The sequence below is a fragment of the Poecilia reticulata genome, chromosome 19, assembly GCF_904066995.2.
Source record: "Poecilia reticulata chromosome 19, P_reticulata-male-v2, whole genome shotgun sequence".
Classification (NCBI taxonomy): domain Eukaryota; kingdom Metazoa; phylum Chordata; class Actinopteri; order Cyprinodontiformes; family Poeciliidae; genus Poecilia; species Poecilia reticulata.
This window is the reverse complement of record NC_088848.1, coordinates 6,606,301-6,624,554: the sequence shown is the minus strand read 5'-3', so window position 1 is coordinate 6,624,554 and position 18,254 is coordinate 6,606,301. Positions and strand designations below refer to the sequence as shown.

General features: G+C 37.8%; 2 protein-coding genes across 2 annotated transcripts; both read right to left on the bottom strand.

Moving 5' to 3' along the window:
• Positions 1 to 654: 654 nt before the first annotated feature.
• On the bottom strand, positions 655 to 7,188 carry cabp5a (calcium binding protein 5a). Its single transcript, XM_008436798.3, has 7 exons — positions 6,932 to 7,188; positions 5,598 to 5,647; positions 5,245 to 5,275; positions 2,873 to 3,016; positions 1,756 to 1,865; positions 1,069 to 1,216; positions 655 to 977 (listed from the first exon to the last, which is right to left on the bottom strand). The coding sequence occupies exons 2-7, from the start codon at positions 5,643 to 5,645 to the stop codon at positions 949 to 951; spliced, it is 510 nt and encodes a 169-aa protein (XP_008435020.2). The 5' UTR covers positions 5,646 to 5,647; positions 6,932 to 7,188; the 3' UTR covers positions 655 to 948.
• Positions 7,189 to 10,488: 3,300 nt separating this feature from the next.
• Positions 10,489 to 17,872, bottom strand: LOC103481391 (interferon-induced protein with tetratricopeptide repeats 5-like). Its single transcript, XM_008436797.3, has 10 exons — positions 17,194 to 17,872; positions 16,109 to 16,309; positions 14,871 to 15,060; positions 13,766 to 13,957; positions 13,439 to 13,666; positions 12,368 to 12,509; positions 12,168 to 12,291; positions 11,937 to 12,090; positions 11,612 to 11,659; positions 10,489 to 10,789 (listed from the first exon to the last, which is right to left on the bottom strand). Exons 1-10 carry the CDS (start codon positions 17,196 to 17,198, stop codon positions 10,592 to 10,594), a joined length of 1,482 nt encoding a protein of 493 aa, XP_008435019.2. The 5' UTR covers positions 17,199 to 17,872; the 3' UTR covers positions 10,489 to 10,591.
• Between the last annotated feature and the right edge of the window lie 382 nt (positions 17,873 to 18,254).

The window sequence follows — 18,254 nt, the reverse complement described above, 5'->3', positions numbered from 1 at the left end:
CAAAAAAAAAGGATTTTAAAATGCAGAGTGGTATTTAAGTGTCATATTATTTTAACTATTTGAAAGTAACATCAGGTGATGAGCATTAATTTACGGTAAACCAGTTAGAAAGTCTGGTATCTTATAAAATCTTCATTTAGAGTAAAATATAATTTAAATCTAATATTCTAGGTTTGAGACATATTTTATGTTTCTGTTTAGTTTTGTTTTTCAATATGCAGGGCCGGTCCAACTCTTTTTGGGGTCTTAAGCAGATTTTCATTGGGGGCCCCCACATTACCAACATATCAACAACAGATGCTTTAGCTATGTGTGTAGCATACTTGCTATAATTAGCTTTGTTTGTAGTTAGCTTACATCATGCTGCTGTTGTTATGGCTTTTGATTTTAACTTTACAGGAGCAGTACACAAAAACAGATTTTTATTGGGGCCCCACATTACCAACATGTCAACAACAGATGCTTTATCATTCCAAATGTACCTTTAGCTTTGTTTGTAGTTAGCTTACATCATGCTAGTGTTGCGGCGGCTTTTGATTTTATCTTGACAGACCAAGCAATTGGTCTGTAAATGTTGGTATATTAACTATATTTAACCGTTATGCAGAGCCCCATGTTGTGGTTTAAGACGGTAATAATTACACAATAAGGCAGTTTTTAATTAGTAATGCCTTTATTTCCAAAATAATCTATTTCATCAAACCAATCTGAAATAATTTACAGTTTGCATACAAAACAATATATTTTCTGCTGTTCAATTCAATACATTCATTAAATTGTCAATGTTATGCATAGAATCCTTAATGAGAAAAGGTTGATATGGTTTTATTTTCAGTGCTGAATTAACTGGAGCTTCTTCTCTGGTTTGTCCTAAAGGTTCAGCGTCGGAGAAAGACGCCGTCTGTGCAGGATCATCGTAAAAGCTGCGATAAAAATCTTGCTGCATTCTCACTGGCCGGACATCATTCTGACAAACTCTACAAGAAAAGAGCAAAAAGAGGTTTATTATCTTACATGTAAAGCTCTGCATGGATCACATTTACCCAGAGTGGAGTCGTGCTCATGTACCTTCAAAATCTACTGTCCCGTCGCCGTTATCATCCGCCTCTTTCACTATGGCGTCGATCTCTCTGCGGCTCATGTGCTCTCCCATCAGCTTGTTCATGGCCGCCCGCAGCTCATCCGTCGTGATCTCTCCGTCTCCGTCCATGTCGAACTAACCCAGCGGAAAATGGGAAAAAAAAGGAAAAACTCAAGAGAGTTGTTCAGAATAACTCCTGGTAACTTCTACAGAGGAGGATGAGGGACACTGAAAAAATGACTTCTAGAAAAAGTCAGAGTTCTGAGATTAAAGCTATACAAAGTTTAGACAAAAAAATTATATCAGAATTCCAAGAACAAAGTCAGAATTGTGAGATTAAGGTCAAATGTCTAACAAAAAAATTTCAGAATTCTGAGGAAAACAAGTCCCAATTCTGATATAAAAGTCAGAATTCTGAGGTTCTGTGGGGAGTGCTTGGGTGTGGGGATGTCAGAATTTTTAAATTAAAATCTGAATTTTCAGATTACAGTAAGAACTCTCAGATTAGAGTCAGAATTCTGAGATTTTGGGGGGGGGGATATGTCAGAATTTTCAGATTCAAGTCAGAATTCTGGAAAAAAAAAAAAAAAGTCAGAATTTTGAGATTAAAGTCAGAATTCTTTCTGTTTTTTCAGTGTCCCTAACCCTCCTGGGTAAATCTCTGCCGGTTTCACCTCTTTGAAAGCGTCTTTGAGCTCCTTCACACCGATCATCCCAGCCGTCTCTGCCAGCAGCTTTGGAGCCATCAGTTCTACAAAGTCCTCAAAGTCGACTCTGCCGCCAACTGCAGAGGAAAAGGTCTCTGTCAGCAAATACTTCTTCAGCTTTATGCATTTCATTACACACTCCTTATCTTCACGCTGAGGTTTAGAGGGAACTCCAGTGTTGCCAGATTGGGCTGATTTTGGTAGTTAAAATCTGAGCTGATTCTTAGGATATTTGACAGGTTTTTAGAAAGTTTTCAGAGGAAAATCTTTTGAAAATGGTTGTCATTGTGTAGCAGAAAACACAGGAACATTCATAAAAGACTGGTATTGCACTGCAATGTGACATCATCAATGATTAGTCATTGATTAATCAAGTGTCACTATGTAGAAGTACTGTAAAACAGAATTCCCAGAGCAACTTCATATCACTACAAAAAACACAAATCTCATCAAGTTCAAAGAGTCGAGTCCATTTCAGTCCCAAATGGATCTGGTTCTGATCAGAATATAATAGAGGACAACCAAAACCTAAAAACATCGCAAATCTATAAACGCATTCAGGGTCTTATATATAAATATATATACAGAGCTGGATTGTAACTAGTTACATTTACTCAATTACATTTACTTGAGTAACTTTTATGAAAAAAGAGTATTTTTACTACGCTGTACTTTTTACTTTTACTTCAGTAAAAATTAGTTGGCAGCCCTACTCTTACTTGAGTACAATTTTTGGTTACTCTGGCCACCGATGAATATATATAAAAACTCAGCTCCGGTTCCTAGGTAACGGTGCAGGGCTCAGCTGGGGTTGCTAGGTAACAGGCCATGGAATGTGACTTAACTATCCAAGTTATATTTATGCAGTAGAGAGAGGAGGATTAGGGCCAATGAAAAAAAGAGAAAATTCAGAATTTAATCTCAGAATTCTTACATAAAAGTCATAATTATTTCTTTCTCAGTGGCTTTAATCCCCTTCGACACATTAGATGTTGAGATTTCAGCTGTTTTTTTTGGAGTTGGGCGGGTCTTGCGTTGCGTTTGGGCTGTAAACTGTCAGATCTGGCAACCCTGTGGGACTCACGGTTCATGTTGATGTTCTGACCGAGTTCGATCAGCTCCATCTCGGTGGGCATGTAGCCCATCGTCCTCATCAGGTTCCCCAGGTCTTTGCAGCTGATCAGCCCATCTTTGTCTTTGTCGAACTCGTTGAACGCGTCTCGCAGCTCTGCAGAAATTAATACATAAATTATGTAAATATGAGAACTGCAACAAGATTTTACTGGGATAGTGTAATTTTTTTTTTATGCAGTCAGGCATCAAATTATTTGTTTTCCATACTTAAAAAACTGACTTGACTGGAAAGGAAGATCAAATTTAACTAAATTATCCCTTAATAAATCCAACATATAAAAACTCCAAAACATATCGCTTCTTATATTTAAATTCCTAAACAGAAACATAAAAGGAAAGAAAGCAATGCAAAACCAAAACACATACAACACCCTACACTTTTTTGTTTAGCTTGTTGTTTTGTAAATTTACAAACATGTCATGAATAATATTTGAATAATTTAAGTTAATGCAGTTTTGTCGCTATACATGTGCTGGAGTTCCTGTGAATTAAGGGGAAATTTTGAAGACACTGATGTGTGATATCTCTCTTACAGATGGCCTATTATGCTTCATTGGACAGGTTAGCATATAAATCTGTGGCCTAAACAAAACATTTTCATTACATTTTTGCACAAAATTATCCTTATGTAATGAGATTTCAGTTTGCTCAAATCTGCCTGTTTTGAGCTGTTTTAGGGTGTCTTGTCACTTTAAATCAGTGGTCTCCAAAGTCGGTCCTCCAGGGCTGGCATCCTGCATGTTGAGTTCTCTCCCTGGTTTAGCGCACCTTGATCAAATAATGGCTCATTAGAGGCCTAAGAAGGACATTGACATTCTGAAAAGGTTGTTACTACCAGCAGGGAGCGAACTAAAACATGCAGGATGCCGGCCCTGGAGGACCGACTTTGGAGACCACTGATTTAAATCAAAATAAGCTGCTGCTGGCCACGCCCCCCAACTCAACATTTACACTCACACATGAAAATGGCTGCAAACAGAAGCTCAAATATACAGCTATACATCTTTGAAAAGCAGAAGTGGAGCCTCCTACACAACCAACTAGAATGTTGCAAGCTGTTTCTGGATGGTGTACAACTGATGTGTTGGTGCTTTGCTGGGGTTGCTAGGTAACAGTTGGGTTTGGCTAGTGTTGCTAGGTAACGGCTCATGGAATGTGACTTCACAGGCAAGAGGTTTTTAAAACGGTTCATTTTCCAGACACCAACAACAGGAACTTGTTGCCAAATAACAGCTGAGACCCAAATGAAAACATAAAAATGAGCAAAAGGTGAATTCTGCTTAATAAAACACTTTAATTTGAGATTAGCAGTCTGGTTTTGGAAACAAAGATTGGAATGAAAGTAAAAGTCCTAATAGTCTAGGACCAGCTTTTTTTAATTTTTATTTTTTATCATTTGACGTTAATATTGTAATATTTAACAGTTTATATGTTTCTCAAGTTGTGAGAAAGCAGATGAGAGAAAAACTTTCAGCAGATAATAGGAAGGCTGAGAAAAGTACAAGAGTGTTTGTAACCTTTGAATGTGTTGGAGTTTGCTGAATTTAAAAATGTTGTCAGCTTTCTGAAAATTTGGAAAGAGTTAAGTTCTGTGATTTATAAAGACATTTTAAAATGTCAACTCTCAAATAATTTAGTTTCTGTTTCGTTAAATATTTCGAAAGCAGAGCTCAGATCTTCCAATATCATAGTTCCTAAAGAGTTATTGAGTTTTATAAAAACTAGAAATCTGCAGCAGTCGACAGAGCAGCCAATAATTACATTCAAGTAAAAGTAGCACTTCTTCAACATATTTTTACTCAAGTAAAAGTAAAAATGAATTTGGTTAAAGGCAACTTAAGATTTTAAATATTACATCAATGCAAGTTTATGAGGAAACTTTTGGTGTTTTAATGATGACAATGAAAATAATTTACATAAATAACATAATTACAAAATGAGAAAATGAGGCAAAATCTAAATTTTTCAATCTAAAACGTAAAACACTTCAGCAAACACTGCAGGTGTGTGTCTGGTGAATTTTTGGTTAAAACAAATTAGTTTTTTATTTAGTAAAGTTACTCACAGTTGGTAGAGAATCCAAAATGCTATTCAAATAAGAGTGGCGATACTTCATAATAAAAGTTAAAAGGTAGTAAAAGTTACTCAGGTAATAGTAAAAAGTACAACATTGCAAAGGTACTTGTAAAAGTCCAAGTTACTGAGTAAATGTATCTAGTTACTATTCAGCTCTGGAAATTGACTGTAAAATTCAGACTGCTTCATTTCTACAAAAAAACAAACAAAAGAAAAACATGAGGATCATAAAATGATGAACTTACCATCAATTTCATCCTCAGCCAGCTCTCTTGACTGCACAAAAACAGAAACAAAATCTAAAACTGGATTCAATATAAAGAAACTTCAGATGACAAAAACTAAAAATGCAAAATGATTTAGGAAACCCTGAAAATTTGTTGCTCAGAATTAAAAATAAATCAGTGCAGGAACCAGATTAAAATTGATGGATGTTCTGATGTTGTGGATTTACACATAGATTATGGCCTGAGTCGTCACTGGCATGCGGTTGCAGAAAGCAGATGCAGATTTTCTGTCTCTGTTTAATCCATCCAGACTGCAGCTGATGTTTGCAAACAATCACCGCCACCAGAAAGAAATATTCCTCCATACTTACGATGTTTTTGCCTCCTCGCAGGAAAATGCACGCTGCACCAAAGCTCATTTCTGTGGGAGGGATTATGGAATAAAAAGAAAAATGTTAAAACTGATTAAAATACGTCATGCACTGTAAAAACACAAAATATTACCAAGTATTTCTGGTCTAGTTTCTTAGTACTTGAAATAAGAAAAAACTAACTTACAAGTAACTTTTAAGAAACATATAGGAGCTTCTTTACCTGAATATTTTTTTTTAAAAGTATGAGTATTTAAATTGTGGCAGATTTGTTCATCTATAATGTTATGTCTCAGCACGATCTAGAGAAACTCTTATGTCTCAGCACGATCTAGAGAAACTCATCCATGCGTTTATCTTTAGCCGCATTGATTACTGCAACAGCGTCTTCACAGGTCTGACTAATAAATCAATCAAACAGCTGCAGCTGATCCAGAACGCTGCTGCTCGGGTTCTCACTAAAACCAGGAAGATAGAGCACATAACACCAGTTTTAAAGTCCCTACACTGGCTCCCTGTAGCTCAGAGAATAGACTTTAAAATACTGATGTTAGTTTATAAATCTCTGAACGGTTTAGCACCACAATACCTTAAAGATCTGTTATTACTGTACCAACCGTCTAGACCCCTCAGATCTTCTGGTTCTGGTCTGCTCTGCATCCCCAGAACCAGAACCAGACGAGGAGAAGCAGCATTCAGTTTCTACGCACCACAGATTTGGAACAAACTTCCAGAAAACTGTAAAACAGCTGAAACACTGGGTGCCTTTAAATCTCAACTTAAAACCCACCTGTTTAGAGTTGCTTATGGCTAAATTAGGGTTAGAGTGCGGGTTTTGATGTCTTCCATGTTTTTATGTCTTTAATGTTTTTAATTTTTTCTTCTTTCTTTTCGACGTTTTAATGATGTAATGTTTTTTGTTTTTTTTGTTTTATTTTTATTTTGTTTTTTTTTTATTTTTTAAATTTCTCTCTTTCTCACTGTATATTTCTGTTTTTATTTTAATTATGTAAAGCACTTTGAAATGCCTTGCTGCTGAAATGTGCTATACAAATAAAATTTGATTGATTGATTGATTGATTGATTGATTGATTGATTGATTGATTGATTGATTGATTGGAAAAATGTTTGTCTTAAAGAGTGAGCTAGTACTTTTTTTAAGCAATATTAAGTTATAATTTTGTGAAAACAAGCTCTTATTATGCTAAAAAGTTACTTGTTTACTTGTAAGTTGGTTTTGTCTTATTTCAGCTGTTCTAAGTCATTTTCACTTTAAGCCAGACTAAAAATACTTGGTAAGATTGTGTGTTTTTGCAGTGTAGAAAGTGTCTCACCTTCTTCTGGTGATTTCTGCTCGTCAGTTAAATGCGTCCCACATGAGGCCTCGGCCTGGGCTGACACCTGCAGAGCGGCGGGAGCCTTCTTCTGCTTCCCGCTCTTCCTCCTGGACTGTGAGCCGTCCCTCTTCAGCCAAGACAGCTTTGCCTCTCAGCGTGCAGCGACCCGACCCGGTGTGGCCCGCCTGCTGCTGCTGCTACTGCTGATGATGCTGATGATGCTCAGGAGTCTGTGTGAGCCAGAGTCTGTCTGAGCCGGGGATGTTTGAATGTGAGGTGGAGGGGGAGGAGTCAGTCAGTGGCGTGTCTGGAGGACGACAGCAGCAAACATGATGCCCTGCTTTCTCTGCTTTATCTCTTTATCTAACATTATCTAACAGTCTGAGATGTGAGAAAATATGCAAAAACGCAAAATCTTACCAAGTGTTTCTTGTCTAGTTTCTTGTGCAAATATATTATTTCAATATCACCTGAAATAAGAGAAAACTAACTTACAAGCAGATTTTTAGCAAAATATAGGAACTTGTTTTAAGTTAATTCCTTAATATTAATAGAAAATGTTTGTTATAGGTGACATTATCAGGTAGAAATAACATTAAAATTATTTTTGCTTCATTAGTAATGTTAGTAAGATCATCACACTGCAAAAACACAAAATCTTGCCAAGTATTTTTGGTTTAGTTTCTACTGCAAATATCTTAGTGAAATTTAAATAAGACAAAACTAACTTACAAGTGACTTTTCAGTTAGATATAGATGCTTGTTTTAAGTCAATAATTCCTTAATATTGATTAAAAAGTTCTAGTTCCACTAGCGCCGTTACCTAGCAACACCTGCCAAGCCCAGCCGTTACCTACCACCCCAATTCTAGTTCCACTGGTGCCGTTACCTAGCAACACCTGCCAAGCCCAGCCGTTACCTAGCAACCCAGTTCTAGTTCCACTGGCTGATTGTTTCATTTGTAACAAAACATTTTTCCCATGTTACAAGTAAAATGATCTGCCAGTGGAAAAATAACTTTATTTTTCTTTTTTACCAATATTAAGTAATTATTTACTTTAAACTAGCTCCTGTATCTTGAAAAAATATTTCTGGGTTAGTTTTGTCTTATTTCAAGTGAACTAAGATATTTTTACTAGAAACTAGACAAAAATACTTGGTAAGATTAATCTTATATTTGCGAAGTATATCAGAATTACACTGTAAAAACACAAAATCCTACCAAGTATTTTTGTCTAACTTCCAGTGCAAATATGTTGGTACACTAGAAACAAGACAAATCTAACTCAAAAGTAACTTTTAAGTTAGATTTCTTTGTTTCTACTCTTACATGAGTAAACTTTATGGATTCTCTACCCACTGAATAAAAAAAAACTTGCTTTAACCAAAAATTATATTATATTGAGTGGGGTCAGGGTTACTCTCCAATACGCATGTTAGTTAAGATACTTTTTTATTTTCTTCTTGGCATATTTTTTGATTTTTATTTAATTCCTTGTTTTAATTAATCTAACGTCAAATCAGAAATACTCCAACAGAATATGACTGTAAATCCATCATCAAACTAAACTACATAATTACCACAAACATGTTGTTTTACGTAGGTATTATGTTGATTGTTTAGAGTTTTTACACATTTGACTAAAATAAGCAGCAACTAAAGAAGCTTAAATGTCTAAAGCCTCAGACTTTTCATGCTCCAGCTGGTATGTGTCACCATAAATCAACAAAAGCTTATGAGGCTCTTCCTCCTTTCACAGACAGTAATGTAAACCAGATCTTGGATGTATTAAAGGGTCACAGGCCCTGACATCGTTTTTTATTTTTTATCCTATTGTGCGGTAATCTGCTACAGTGTTTATAAGGTTGACTGTTTTTATTCCCGACTCTTAACCCTGCAGGGTCAAAGGTCACGTCGTGGAGCGGAGACGTTCACACCCACCTGTCTGAGGTGAATCGGACTCCAAGTTGCCTTCCCTTGTCTGTCTGCTTCTTCTTCTTCTTGTTATGTAAATCTGTCTGAAATCTCTTTGCATAAGAAGCTTAATGCGCTACACCATGCGAACGGAGACTAATAACGGTTTATTATCTGCTTTTCTTTTTTTCTTTTTTTTGTGCAGTGGGCCAGTTGAGGAGGTTATGCAAGGCGTAATCCGCAGCTGTGAAAGGATGTCTGTGGAACAGAGGGCTGGAGGTATGTGGGTGAGGAAGCGTCTGGGTGGTAAAAGGTTTAGCATGAGCAGAGTTGGGAGTAACTAGTTACATTTACTCAGTTACTCGAGTAACTCTTTTGAAGTACACTGCTCAAAAAAATCAAGGGAACACTTAAACAACACAATATAACTCCAAGTAAATCAAACTTCTGTGAAATCAAACTGTCCACTTAGGAAGCATCACTGATTGACCCGACGTGGGTCCCCGTTGTCAATCAGTGTTGCTTCCTAAGTGGACAGTTTGATTTCACAGAAGTTTGATTTACTTGGAGTTATATTGTGTTGTTTAAGTGTTCCCTTTATTTTTTTGAGCAGTATATTTTTACTACACTGCACAAATTTCTGGATTTTCTACCCACTGAATGAAAAACAAATATATTTTAACCAAAAATTGACCAGACAAAGACACACATCTGCAATTTTTGTAAAAATTTCATACGTTTTTTTATTTTCCATTAAAAGAAACTGATTTGGAAAAATTTTTTTCCCTTATTTTATTTTTTTTACAAAAAAAATCCACTTGCTCTGTCTAATTATGTGTTAAATAAATATTAAATGATTGATAATTTGATCAGTTACTCAGTACTTGAGTAGACTTTTTACCAAATACTGTTTTACTCAAGTCATTTCTTGACCACCTACTTTTTACTTTTACCTGAGTAACTGGACGAGCCCCCAGTTGTTGTAGTTTGTTCATTTTTGTTGCTGTGTACCATTTATGTTGCTGTGCACATTTCAGAACTGGTTGAGTTACCAGTTTCAGAACACGACCAGAACCCCTCACTGTTATTACCTTGAGAAACAATGAGATTTGGTTAAGTATAAAACAGGCTGTTAATGCCGAACAATGATCAAATGTTACAAGCCATGCAAGTCATACAAATGGACCAGATACAGAGTGACATTCACCATCCAGCGCTGGTTTCCAAGATTTTTTTAAGTAAAGTCAACTTGTCAAATTTAAGAGTGTATGACTTGAAAACATTTGATCATTTTCGGCACAAAGGCCTGTTGTTTTCTTAATTAAATCTCATTATTTCTCAAGGTGAGGACACTGGGGTTTTGGTCAGGTCCTGAAACAGACCTGGGTAATAAGGTCTTAATCAGCTGCTCCCTAAAAAATACTGCCGAACATCACAGTATCCAAAACAAGAAGGAGCTGTTGTCCAAAAAAGCTAAATTTCCCCCTGAAAAACAGGACTGGAAATTTGAAAAAAAAATAACATAAAATATCAATGAAAGTACGGAGCTACTCCAACATGCTGCCACCGTAAGCAGCACAATTCAAGAAAAACATTAAATCTTCAGCAAAACAGTCCAGAAAAGACACAACTACGATGATCTAATTTAAAAAACAGTTTACTTAGAGTCACATGACATATCTCAATTCAACATGCTAATTTCATATCCAATAAAATAATTATTTTAAATAAGTGGTGATAAATCAGTGCAGCTCCATTCGCAGTTCCCACAGAGCATACAGGTACTGGCTGTTGTTTTCATCACAGTCCAGAGCTTTTTCATAAAGCTCTGCAGCTTTCTTCTTGTCTCCTTCAGCTTTGGCCACTTGAGCCAAAACAGAATAAGCCAGGCTGTCATCCTTGTTTTCAGAAAGACGATCATCTGCAATCTTCTTCAGCTTCTGCAGGAAAAGGCCATGAAAATATCAACTCATTGTGCAGACACAGAGGAAAACTCAAAGATGAACTTTTAACTAACAATGGTTAAACTCAAATCCTTCTGAAGATGAATGAATATTTGGCTTTGGTTTTCTGAAAGTCAGTTCTCTAGATGCTCCTCTAAACAGACTGAATCTGGATGCATTACATCCAGTTGCTACGATCGCTAGTAGCCACACAGGCACACCCGCTGGAGGGAATCAAACCCAGTGCAACACTTTCATTCTATTGGCTGAGAGGTTGCCAGGCAACGGTGCGTTTTTGAGTTAAAAAATATTTAAAGTTGACAGGATATTTGAAAATATCACTTGATAATTATGTATTACTGAAAGATTGATGCTTGAAAATTGACTATAAAGTCTTAAAAAAAAATGCAAACATAAAATAAAAAAATTTTTAAAAAGCAATGCTTAGCTTGGTGGCGCCCAAAAAAAGCCTGGTGGCCTGCCAGGCTTATAATACGCTGGGGGGAAACCCTGTACTTGATTAAAGAGTTTGCTTTAAGTATGTTTAAATTGAACTGCATCAGAATTCCTCAATAAAGAACTGCTACCCATCAAACTACCCAGAGCAGAACGTACTGGGTTGATACGTTCAGGTACAGGTGACAGTTCTATGTTAAGAGTTAGCAATTGTATGTTCTAATGGAGATCTACAGTGTTCTGGTTTACCTGAAGTGTCCCGGAAACTCAGACCAACCTATTTTCTTCAAACTTTCCAGACATCTGATCTTGTTCAGAAGCTTTGATGGAAATTTAGTGATGTTTGTAACACCAGATGCTCACCTTCACACAATGCTTCCATTCCCATGTTTTTGGTACCAGTTGTAGAGCCTGAGGATTTACAGAGGAGTCAAAGAGGCATTACAAACTAGTCAAAGTTATAACAAGAGGATTCACAGGAAACTCAGACAGGAAGTGAAGACAGGGCGTCAGAAACAGGGTCATAGATGAGCTGAGAGAGGAGCTCATTTTAAGGTTTTGATGGTGACGCTCCCCAGCACATACATTTTACGAATCCCTGCTTCAGGGTAATTTACAGTCAGCTTTGTGCCACCTCCTCATATCAGGCAGAAGGAACCAACTGGAACAGCTTCAGCTCTGAACTGACCTCTGTGTAGTGAGTAATTGCTTCATCCTGCTTCCCGGTGTGATAGAGATGAAAGTCAGCGTATCGCTGGTGAATAAGCTGACGATCGTGAACAGGCAGACGATCGCGTTTGTCTGATGGCTTGTTGAAGCAATGCTGGAACATTTCCTCAGCCCTAGTAGACAGAGGGCAAGAGAGCCACATATTGGTAAAGACTGAGGCACACATGGTGAGGCTTTGTGTTTATCTCACCTGCTGAGGTCTTTCTCCTCTCCATACATTAGCGCCAGGTCTACCCGTGCAATCACAAAGGAAGGTTTGATCTTCACTGCCTTTTCCAGGTTAAGAATGCACCGACGTCGTAACTGCTGCACCTCTGTCGGAGAGCAGAGCATCACTAACAGGCCATAAAAACACACTCACATGGATCTTTACTTTGAACTCATGATTACTTTGCTTATCGTACTGCTGCGATCTCTGCTCATCAATCTTCTTCCTTTTGTAGCACAGGCCCAGCTGATGGTAGATGAATGCTGATGTGTTGCTCCTCTGCAGCGCTCGCTCCAGCAGCTCAATTGACTTTTCAATATTTCCCTGTAGTCGACGGGAGAGATGGACCATCTGAGTGAGCTTTTGTTTTTTTACACATCATGAAAACTTGAAAGTATATGGGGGAATTTTTCAGTCTGAAAACAAGATTTCATGTCTTTTGTTTTGAAAACTTTTAATACTTGTGCTTACATTTTCGGTTTAAAAGCAGGACTTCATGTCTTTCTTCTCAAACCTTTCTCCTTGTGCTCAAAACGTGTCTCTGCTTGTATTAAATCTGTTTGCCAATCATTTTGAGTTCATGTTTGGAACAAGAAAGCTTGGGTTTACCGCGTCTCCCACTGCTCTCCGATTTCTGGGCCATTTGGTGTCTACTACCACCCTGCCATTGTCTTCTTCCTGTCTGTGGGCCGCTGCGTCGACTAGGGCTGTAATGATTCCTCGAATGAGTCGAGTACCTCGATTATTAAAAGTCCTTGAGGAAAACTTATCTGCCTCGAAGCTTGTTTAGCATACCTTGTTCCGGCCAGATTGTTATTTGTGTTGCGCAGCGCTCTCACTTCCGCCTATGAGTTGTTGATGAAAGCTAAGTGTTAGCAGCATAACGTCCAACTTTCAAGTTTGATTACGGAGTGCAGATGTTCTTCTGCTGCAAAGTCGGCTCTCTTTGTTGGTAGTGGTTTATTTGGACCAACTGCATGGGTCATGATTAATGTGGGACTGTGTCCTCTACTTCATTTTTAGGGAGGAGGATTGTGCATTGGAAATTAATTAATGTTAAAATACTTTTTTATTATTAGTGAGCTCTAAAAAAACAACAACACTGTCTACATTCTTGAAAATGAATAACATACACAGATACCCTCCTTTAAGGAGGGGAGATGTAATGTATGGTAAATATATGGCCACTTTAAGAGGCCTGTGCGCAAAGCATTCTGGGTACTGTCGTTATAAGAGAGGTCTGCCACACCAACCTGGTAACGGAGGTATTTGCTGATGTAGCGCGTTGCATGAGGGTTATCTGGGGCAGCTTTCAGTGCCTTCTCCACAAGACTTTCAGCCTCTTCATATTTTTTCTCGATACCCAACTTCACAGCCAGCATAGACAGCAGAACCCCGTCATCAGGGCTGATCTCCAGGGCTCGCCGAAGCTGTGTGACGGCAGCAGAGTCCGTGGCTTTCTCAGATGCTTCTGGAGTATACTACAAGCAGATCAGTTTGGGGGTTACACTGATCCTCAAATGAAGATCCCCTGCTAATGCAGCCTTAAAACAGCCATGTTTCCTGGCTCAACCACTAACCGTTTCTGTCCGGAAGAGGGCAATGGCATAACCGGCGTTCCACTCACTGTCATCTTTCTGGACCTCCAGGGCCATTTGGAAGCACTTAATGGCTTCGGGATAGTAAGGCTTAGATAACTTGAGGTAGGTCCAGGCTTTCTCCCCATACACCTCTGGATGGAGAACCTCGGAGGAGTTGGTGGGATATTTTATCTGTGAAGACAGAAGAAGCAATGAAAATTCAAGGTTTTCAGCTGCAGATGAACTCAGCAGCAACAACCAGGGATCTCATACAGTTTGTGCATACACAACATATTTTACACACAACTTGAAATGTACAAAAATTATTGTTGTGTGAAAGTGTGCAGTCTTCCATGCAAACGTTTGACCTGCTGTGACCTTATTTAGTCGACAATAACAACCTACGTAGCACCAACACGTGCAGAAATACTTTGATTCCATCCAGTGTTATTTAATTCAGTAGCATCAAACCTGATGTTTTTTAAATGATTTTCATCACATTTTGTATAAAACAGAATCCACTTTAGCACAATATTGTTAACTCCAAATGTCAAATATCTCTCGTTTTTTTTGTCAACGTCCACCACTCGGTGGTGCTGTAAAATTGTGAAATTTGCTGCACAAAAACCACAAAAATGGCCTAACCTCGAAACCTTAACAAAAATCACACGTTCAACCAAATGAGCTCAAATCTTCAGGATGCTTTCTTTGAATTGATCTCAACATTTCATGCTCTCCATGTACGGCCGTATCTTCACATGCCTCACTCTGTTTCTTTCTAAAGTTTGACTTTAACGCAAACATCTTCACAATCCTAATGAAAATGCTCTCACTAGTTGAACACACCAGCCTTTGTCATTCTTCAAAATTTGTAAGAACCAGAGCTTCTTTGTTTGAATAACACCAAACCAGACTTTCACACTAAGTGCTCTTAAAGTTTAATGTTAATTTTTGTATTTATTCTTCAATAGAACAGCATGAAAAAGGAGACTGAGGCAGCATTTCTGGACCAATCGGATCCAGAACATTAGTGCTGCTGCTGATCTCAATGGGACAGAGAGTAATGCCAGGCCTGAGCAGGACCACCGTCATGGGGATGACATACCAGGATGTCCTGAGCTCTTTGGCAGTATTTCTGGGACTTTGTGAATCTCCCGGTGTGGTAATACATCCAGGCCAGATCTCCATAGGTCACGATAAGCCGCCTTTCACTGTCCTCTCCGTAGACCTCCTTGGTCGTCTGCTCTGATTTGAGAAGGAGCTTCAGGGCCTCTTCTGGCTGGTTCTGAAGGTATCTGAAAACAAACGTGTGATCAAAAAATAAAAATGTTTAAATGTTAGTTAAAGAAAATATCTGGCCTATTGCTGTGATTCTGCAAGAGGAACCAAGAAAAGCTAAACCCCAGTCTGGCAGGATTGACTTGACTAAGTATTTCTGTATAATCTTGTAAAAGACATTCTTGATTTCAGTGGGATTTTTCTGGTAAAATAAAGGTTGTTAATAATAATAATAATAATAATAATAATAATAATAATAATAATAAACCATGATCCCTGAATAATTATGCTTCACATCCAAGTTGTTGATAATTATGAAACTGAATGACATTTAAAATGACCTTTACTACTTAATGATGCTGTGTATAGACTTTGGCAAATATTTCCCCATCAAAAAATACTTGACGTGTTGCCTCGATTCATCATGCATGTTTTAGAAATCCTCTAATGCCAACGCCTGAGTGAACCTAGCAGTTTTCAAGCTTCCTTCTGCTTCACATAACAGCCCTCTTCCCTTTGCTCCCCCACTGAACTCCTTCAGACTAGCCAGTAGCAATTAGCAAACACCTGGTGGCAGGGCTGGCGCAAGTCTCCATGGGGCCCAAAGCAATTGGGTTTTGTGGCCGTCCATTTCTGCTAATAATTTGGATTGCTGCAGTCAACAGTTAGATGATGCTATAAACTTTCTGACAGTGCTGTTTATGTTATATCCTATAAAGGATTTACAGCTGATTTACCAATTTTCTGAATTTTTTGGAGATCAGCCGATCTTTACATCTGAAGTCGATCTTAACTACCTCAGCAAAGGTTTTTAAAAAAATCTGCCTCTGTCCTCTTCTGCTGTCCCGTGAGAAATGTTTGATGTTTGCGGCTAGCGATAGTCACCCCACTGTTACCAACTTAGTGACTCTCTTGCTAAATTTAGTGACATTTCAGACAAAAGAAAATTGGTATCGGCCAAAATCTGAATCGGCAGTTCAGGCTTTTTAAATATCGGTAATTAGCAATTGGCCAGAAAACTGCAATCAGCATGAGACTGCATCTGGGGGGAGACATGTAACGAACCTGACGTAAGAAAGAAGGTTGCAGGAGAGAGCCACAGCACCGGGACGACCCAACTGAAGAGCGATGTGCTCTTCCAGTCGAGTGCTCAGGTTTTCAAGTTCCATGTCTTCCTTCTTCAAATCCCAGGTAAAATGACTCTGCAGCTGCTGGAGCATGGAGAACAGGGCGCTGCTGCTGCTGCTGCTGCTGCTGCTGCTGTCACTGTGGGAGTGGCAGAGGAAGTACTGATGGTGTTTCAGCACATCTGAACACAGACTGGACTTATTTACTGAGATTAGGTTTGTTCATTTCTTCCAGAACTAATGTGTTTAAGATGCAGCCTTAAAGTACATCCACAAGTCTTCCTCCAATTAACTAAAGTGTGCCAGTTAATCCATCAGAGGTTTGACCAAAACGTTTAATCCAAGTCGTACAGCTCAGCATCCCTGAGACTGACCAAACTTCTGGATTAATAAATGCTATCAAGAATGTCAAAAATAACAAAAGTTTTTTCCACAAACTACCGAGTGATCTGAGTAATGCTGTTGGATGGAGGTAATGTTAGCTAATTGATGTCTAGCTAATGCTGACACAGTACAGGCTATTGATGTCATCCATGTTCAAAAGTAGTACTGGTTACATTCACTGAGTAACTTTTTAGGGAAAAGGGTACTTCTATTTTTACTGCACTGCCGAACATCACTTGAGTAATATTATTATTGCTACGTATATTGATTCTGCATAGTCTAAAGAAATAAACTTCAGAGATTGGAAACATTAGATTCTTCACAGCGCAACATATGAGCTCATATTTATGCAAATTTGAACACAATTACTCAACATTTTATACGTCACTGTTTACATCCTTATTGCTTATTTTGAATAAACGTGGTTATTTTACTTCAAAGGTTACAGAAATGTTTGTTTTTGTATTTATTAAAGTAAAACCTCGTTTACTGGTCTGGTTTCTCGGCATAACACCGATCTGTTAGTGAGATGGGACTGTGGGCCTGATCGTTCATCAATTCGTCACAAATTACGCACAATTATAAATACTTATGCCTGATTCATTTTAGTCTTAATGAAATTAGCTGAGACACACACACCTCATGATGATGATGATGATGAGTTCAGTCTGCAGGACAGACCCTTCACTCTTCTTCAGAAACCTGAATTATCTGAAATCAAATGTATGATGGGGAGCGTTTCACTGATCGCTCCGACAGAAACTAAACTACTGCTGCAGCTGGGGATGACTTCACTTCAACAGAAATGAAAGTGAAAGTAATAAAGCTCTGGCGGTGCCTTCACCAACGCTCCAATTAAACTGAAACTGAAGCAACATTTGCGGTGATGCCTTCACTGCCAGCTGTGACAGAAATAAACTTTTGATAAAGTTGTAGGAATGCCTTCACTGACGGCTCTGGAATCTAGAGAATTACAGCTGCAGACAGAATCGTCTTTCTGTCCTTGTGATAATAGCTAGAAGTATTTATTTTAGTTTCAGAGAAGTTTTTTTTATTAAACCTTTGACTTTCATGTGGTGAAATGTTTGAGTTTTCTTTTAATGCAATAGTAATTTTCAGTCCTGACAAATCATCTGGTTCCATAAGCTAAATGGAGCCAAATTTAAAATTTCTATCAAATAACTAGTTTGATTACCATTTTCAAACTTTTCTGTTTTGTTATTTTATGTTTAAAGCCAGGTTGTAATTATAGCAAAACAAAACAAATGAGAACATTTAGGTCTCAAACTGTTTTTATTTAAAGGAGCAAATTTATAAATAAAAACCCCCACAAAATATTATGTGTATTTTTAATGAGAAATTAATTTCCAATATGTCAGCTGCTGTTTGTTACTCCTATATAATAGTTTTAAATAACTGGCTCCAAACTAAAAGCATCTGATGTTCAAATTTAGTCAATGCAAAACATAATCACAAGTACCTAATAAAATTGACATTTACATTTGTTGTTAAAATATTATTCAAGTTTGCAGTGTGTGATGAAGCTGCTGCCTATGCTTACAGTTAAACTGATGCATAGTGTGAAAAACACAGAATTTATTACCATCAGATCATATATGAATGCTGTTACTCCACCCAGTTTGTTTTATTATAATAAGAATGAGGAATTGGAATAAGGAAGCAGTGACAGGTCAGACAGG

Bases quoted from the DNA above. Each gene is read 5' to 3' on its own strand.
- cabp5a (XM_008436798.3), bottom strand. From the start codon at position 5,645: ATGAGCTTTGGTGCAGCGTGCATTTTCCTGCGAGGAGGCAAAAACATC. The intron at 3,017-5,244 runs GTAAGTTCATCA...TAATTTCTGCAG, and splicing joins GGCTGAGGATGAAATTGATG to AGCTGCGAGACGCGTTCAAC. The intron at 1,217-1,755 runs GTGAAACCGGCA...CCGCTGGGTTAG, and splicing joins TCAAAGACGCTTTCAAAGAG to TTCGACATGGACGGAGACGG.
- LOC103481391 (XM_008436797.3), bottom strand. The intron at 12,510-13,438 runs GTTGGTGTGGCA...CGTCGACTACAG, and splicing joins GCAAATACCTCCGTTACCAG to GGAAATATTGAAAAGTCAAT. The intron at 11,660-11,936 runs GTCAGTTCAGAG...GTAAATCCTCAG, and splicing joins CAATTACTCACTACACAGAG to GCTCTACAACTGGTACCAAA.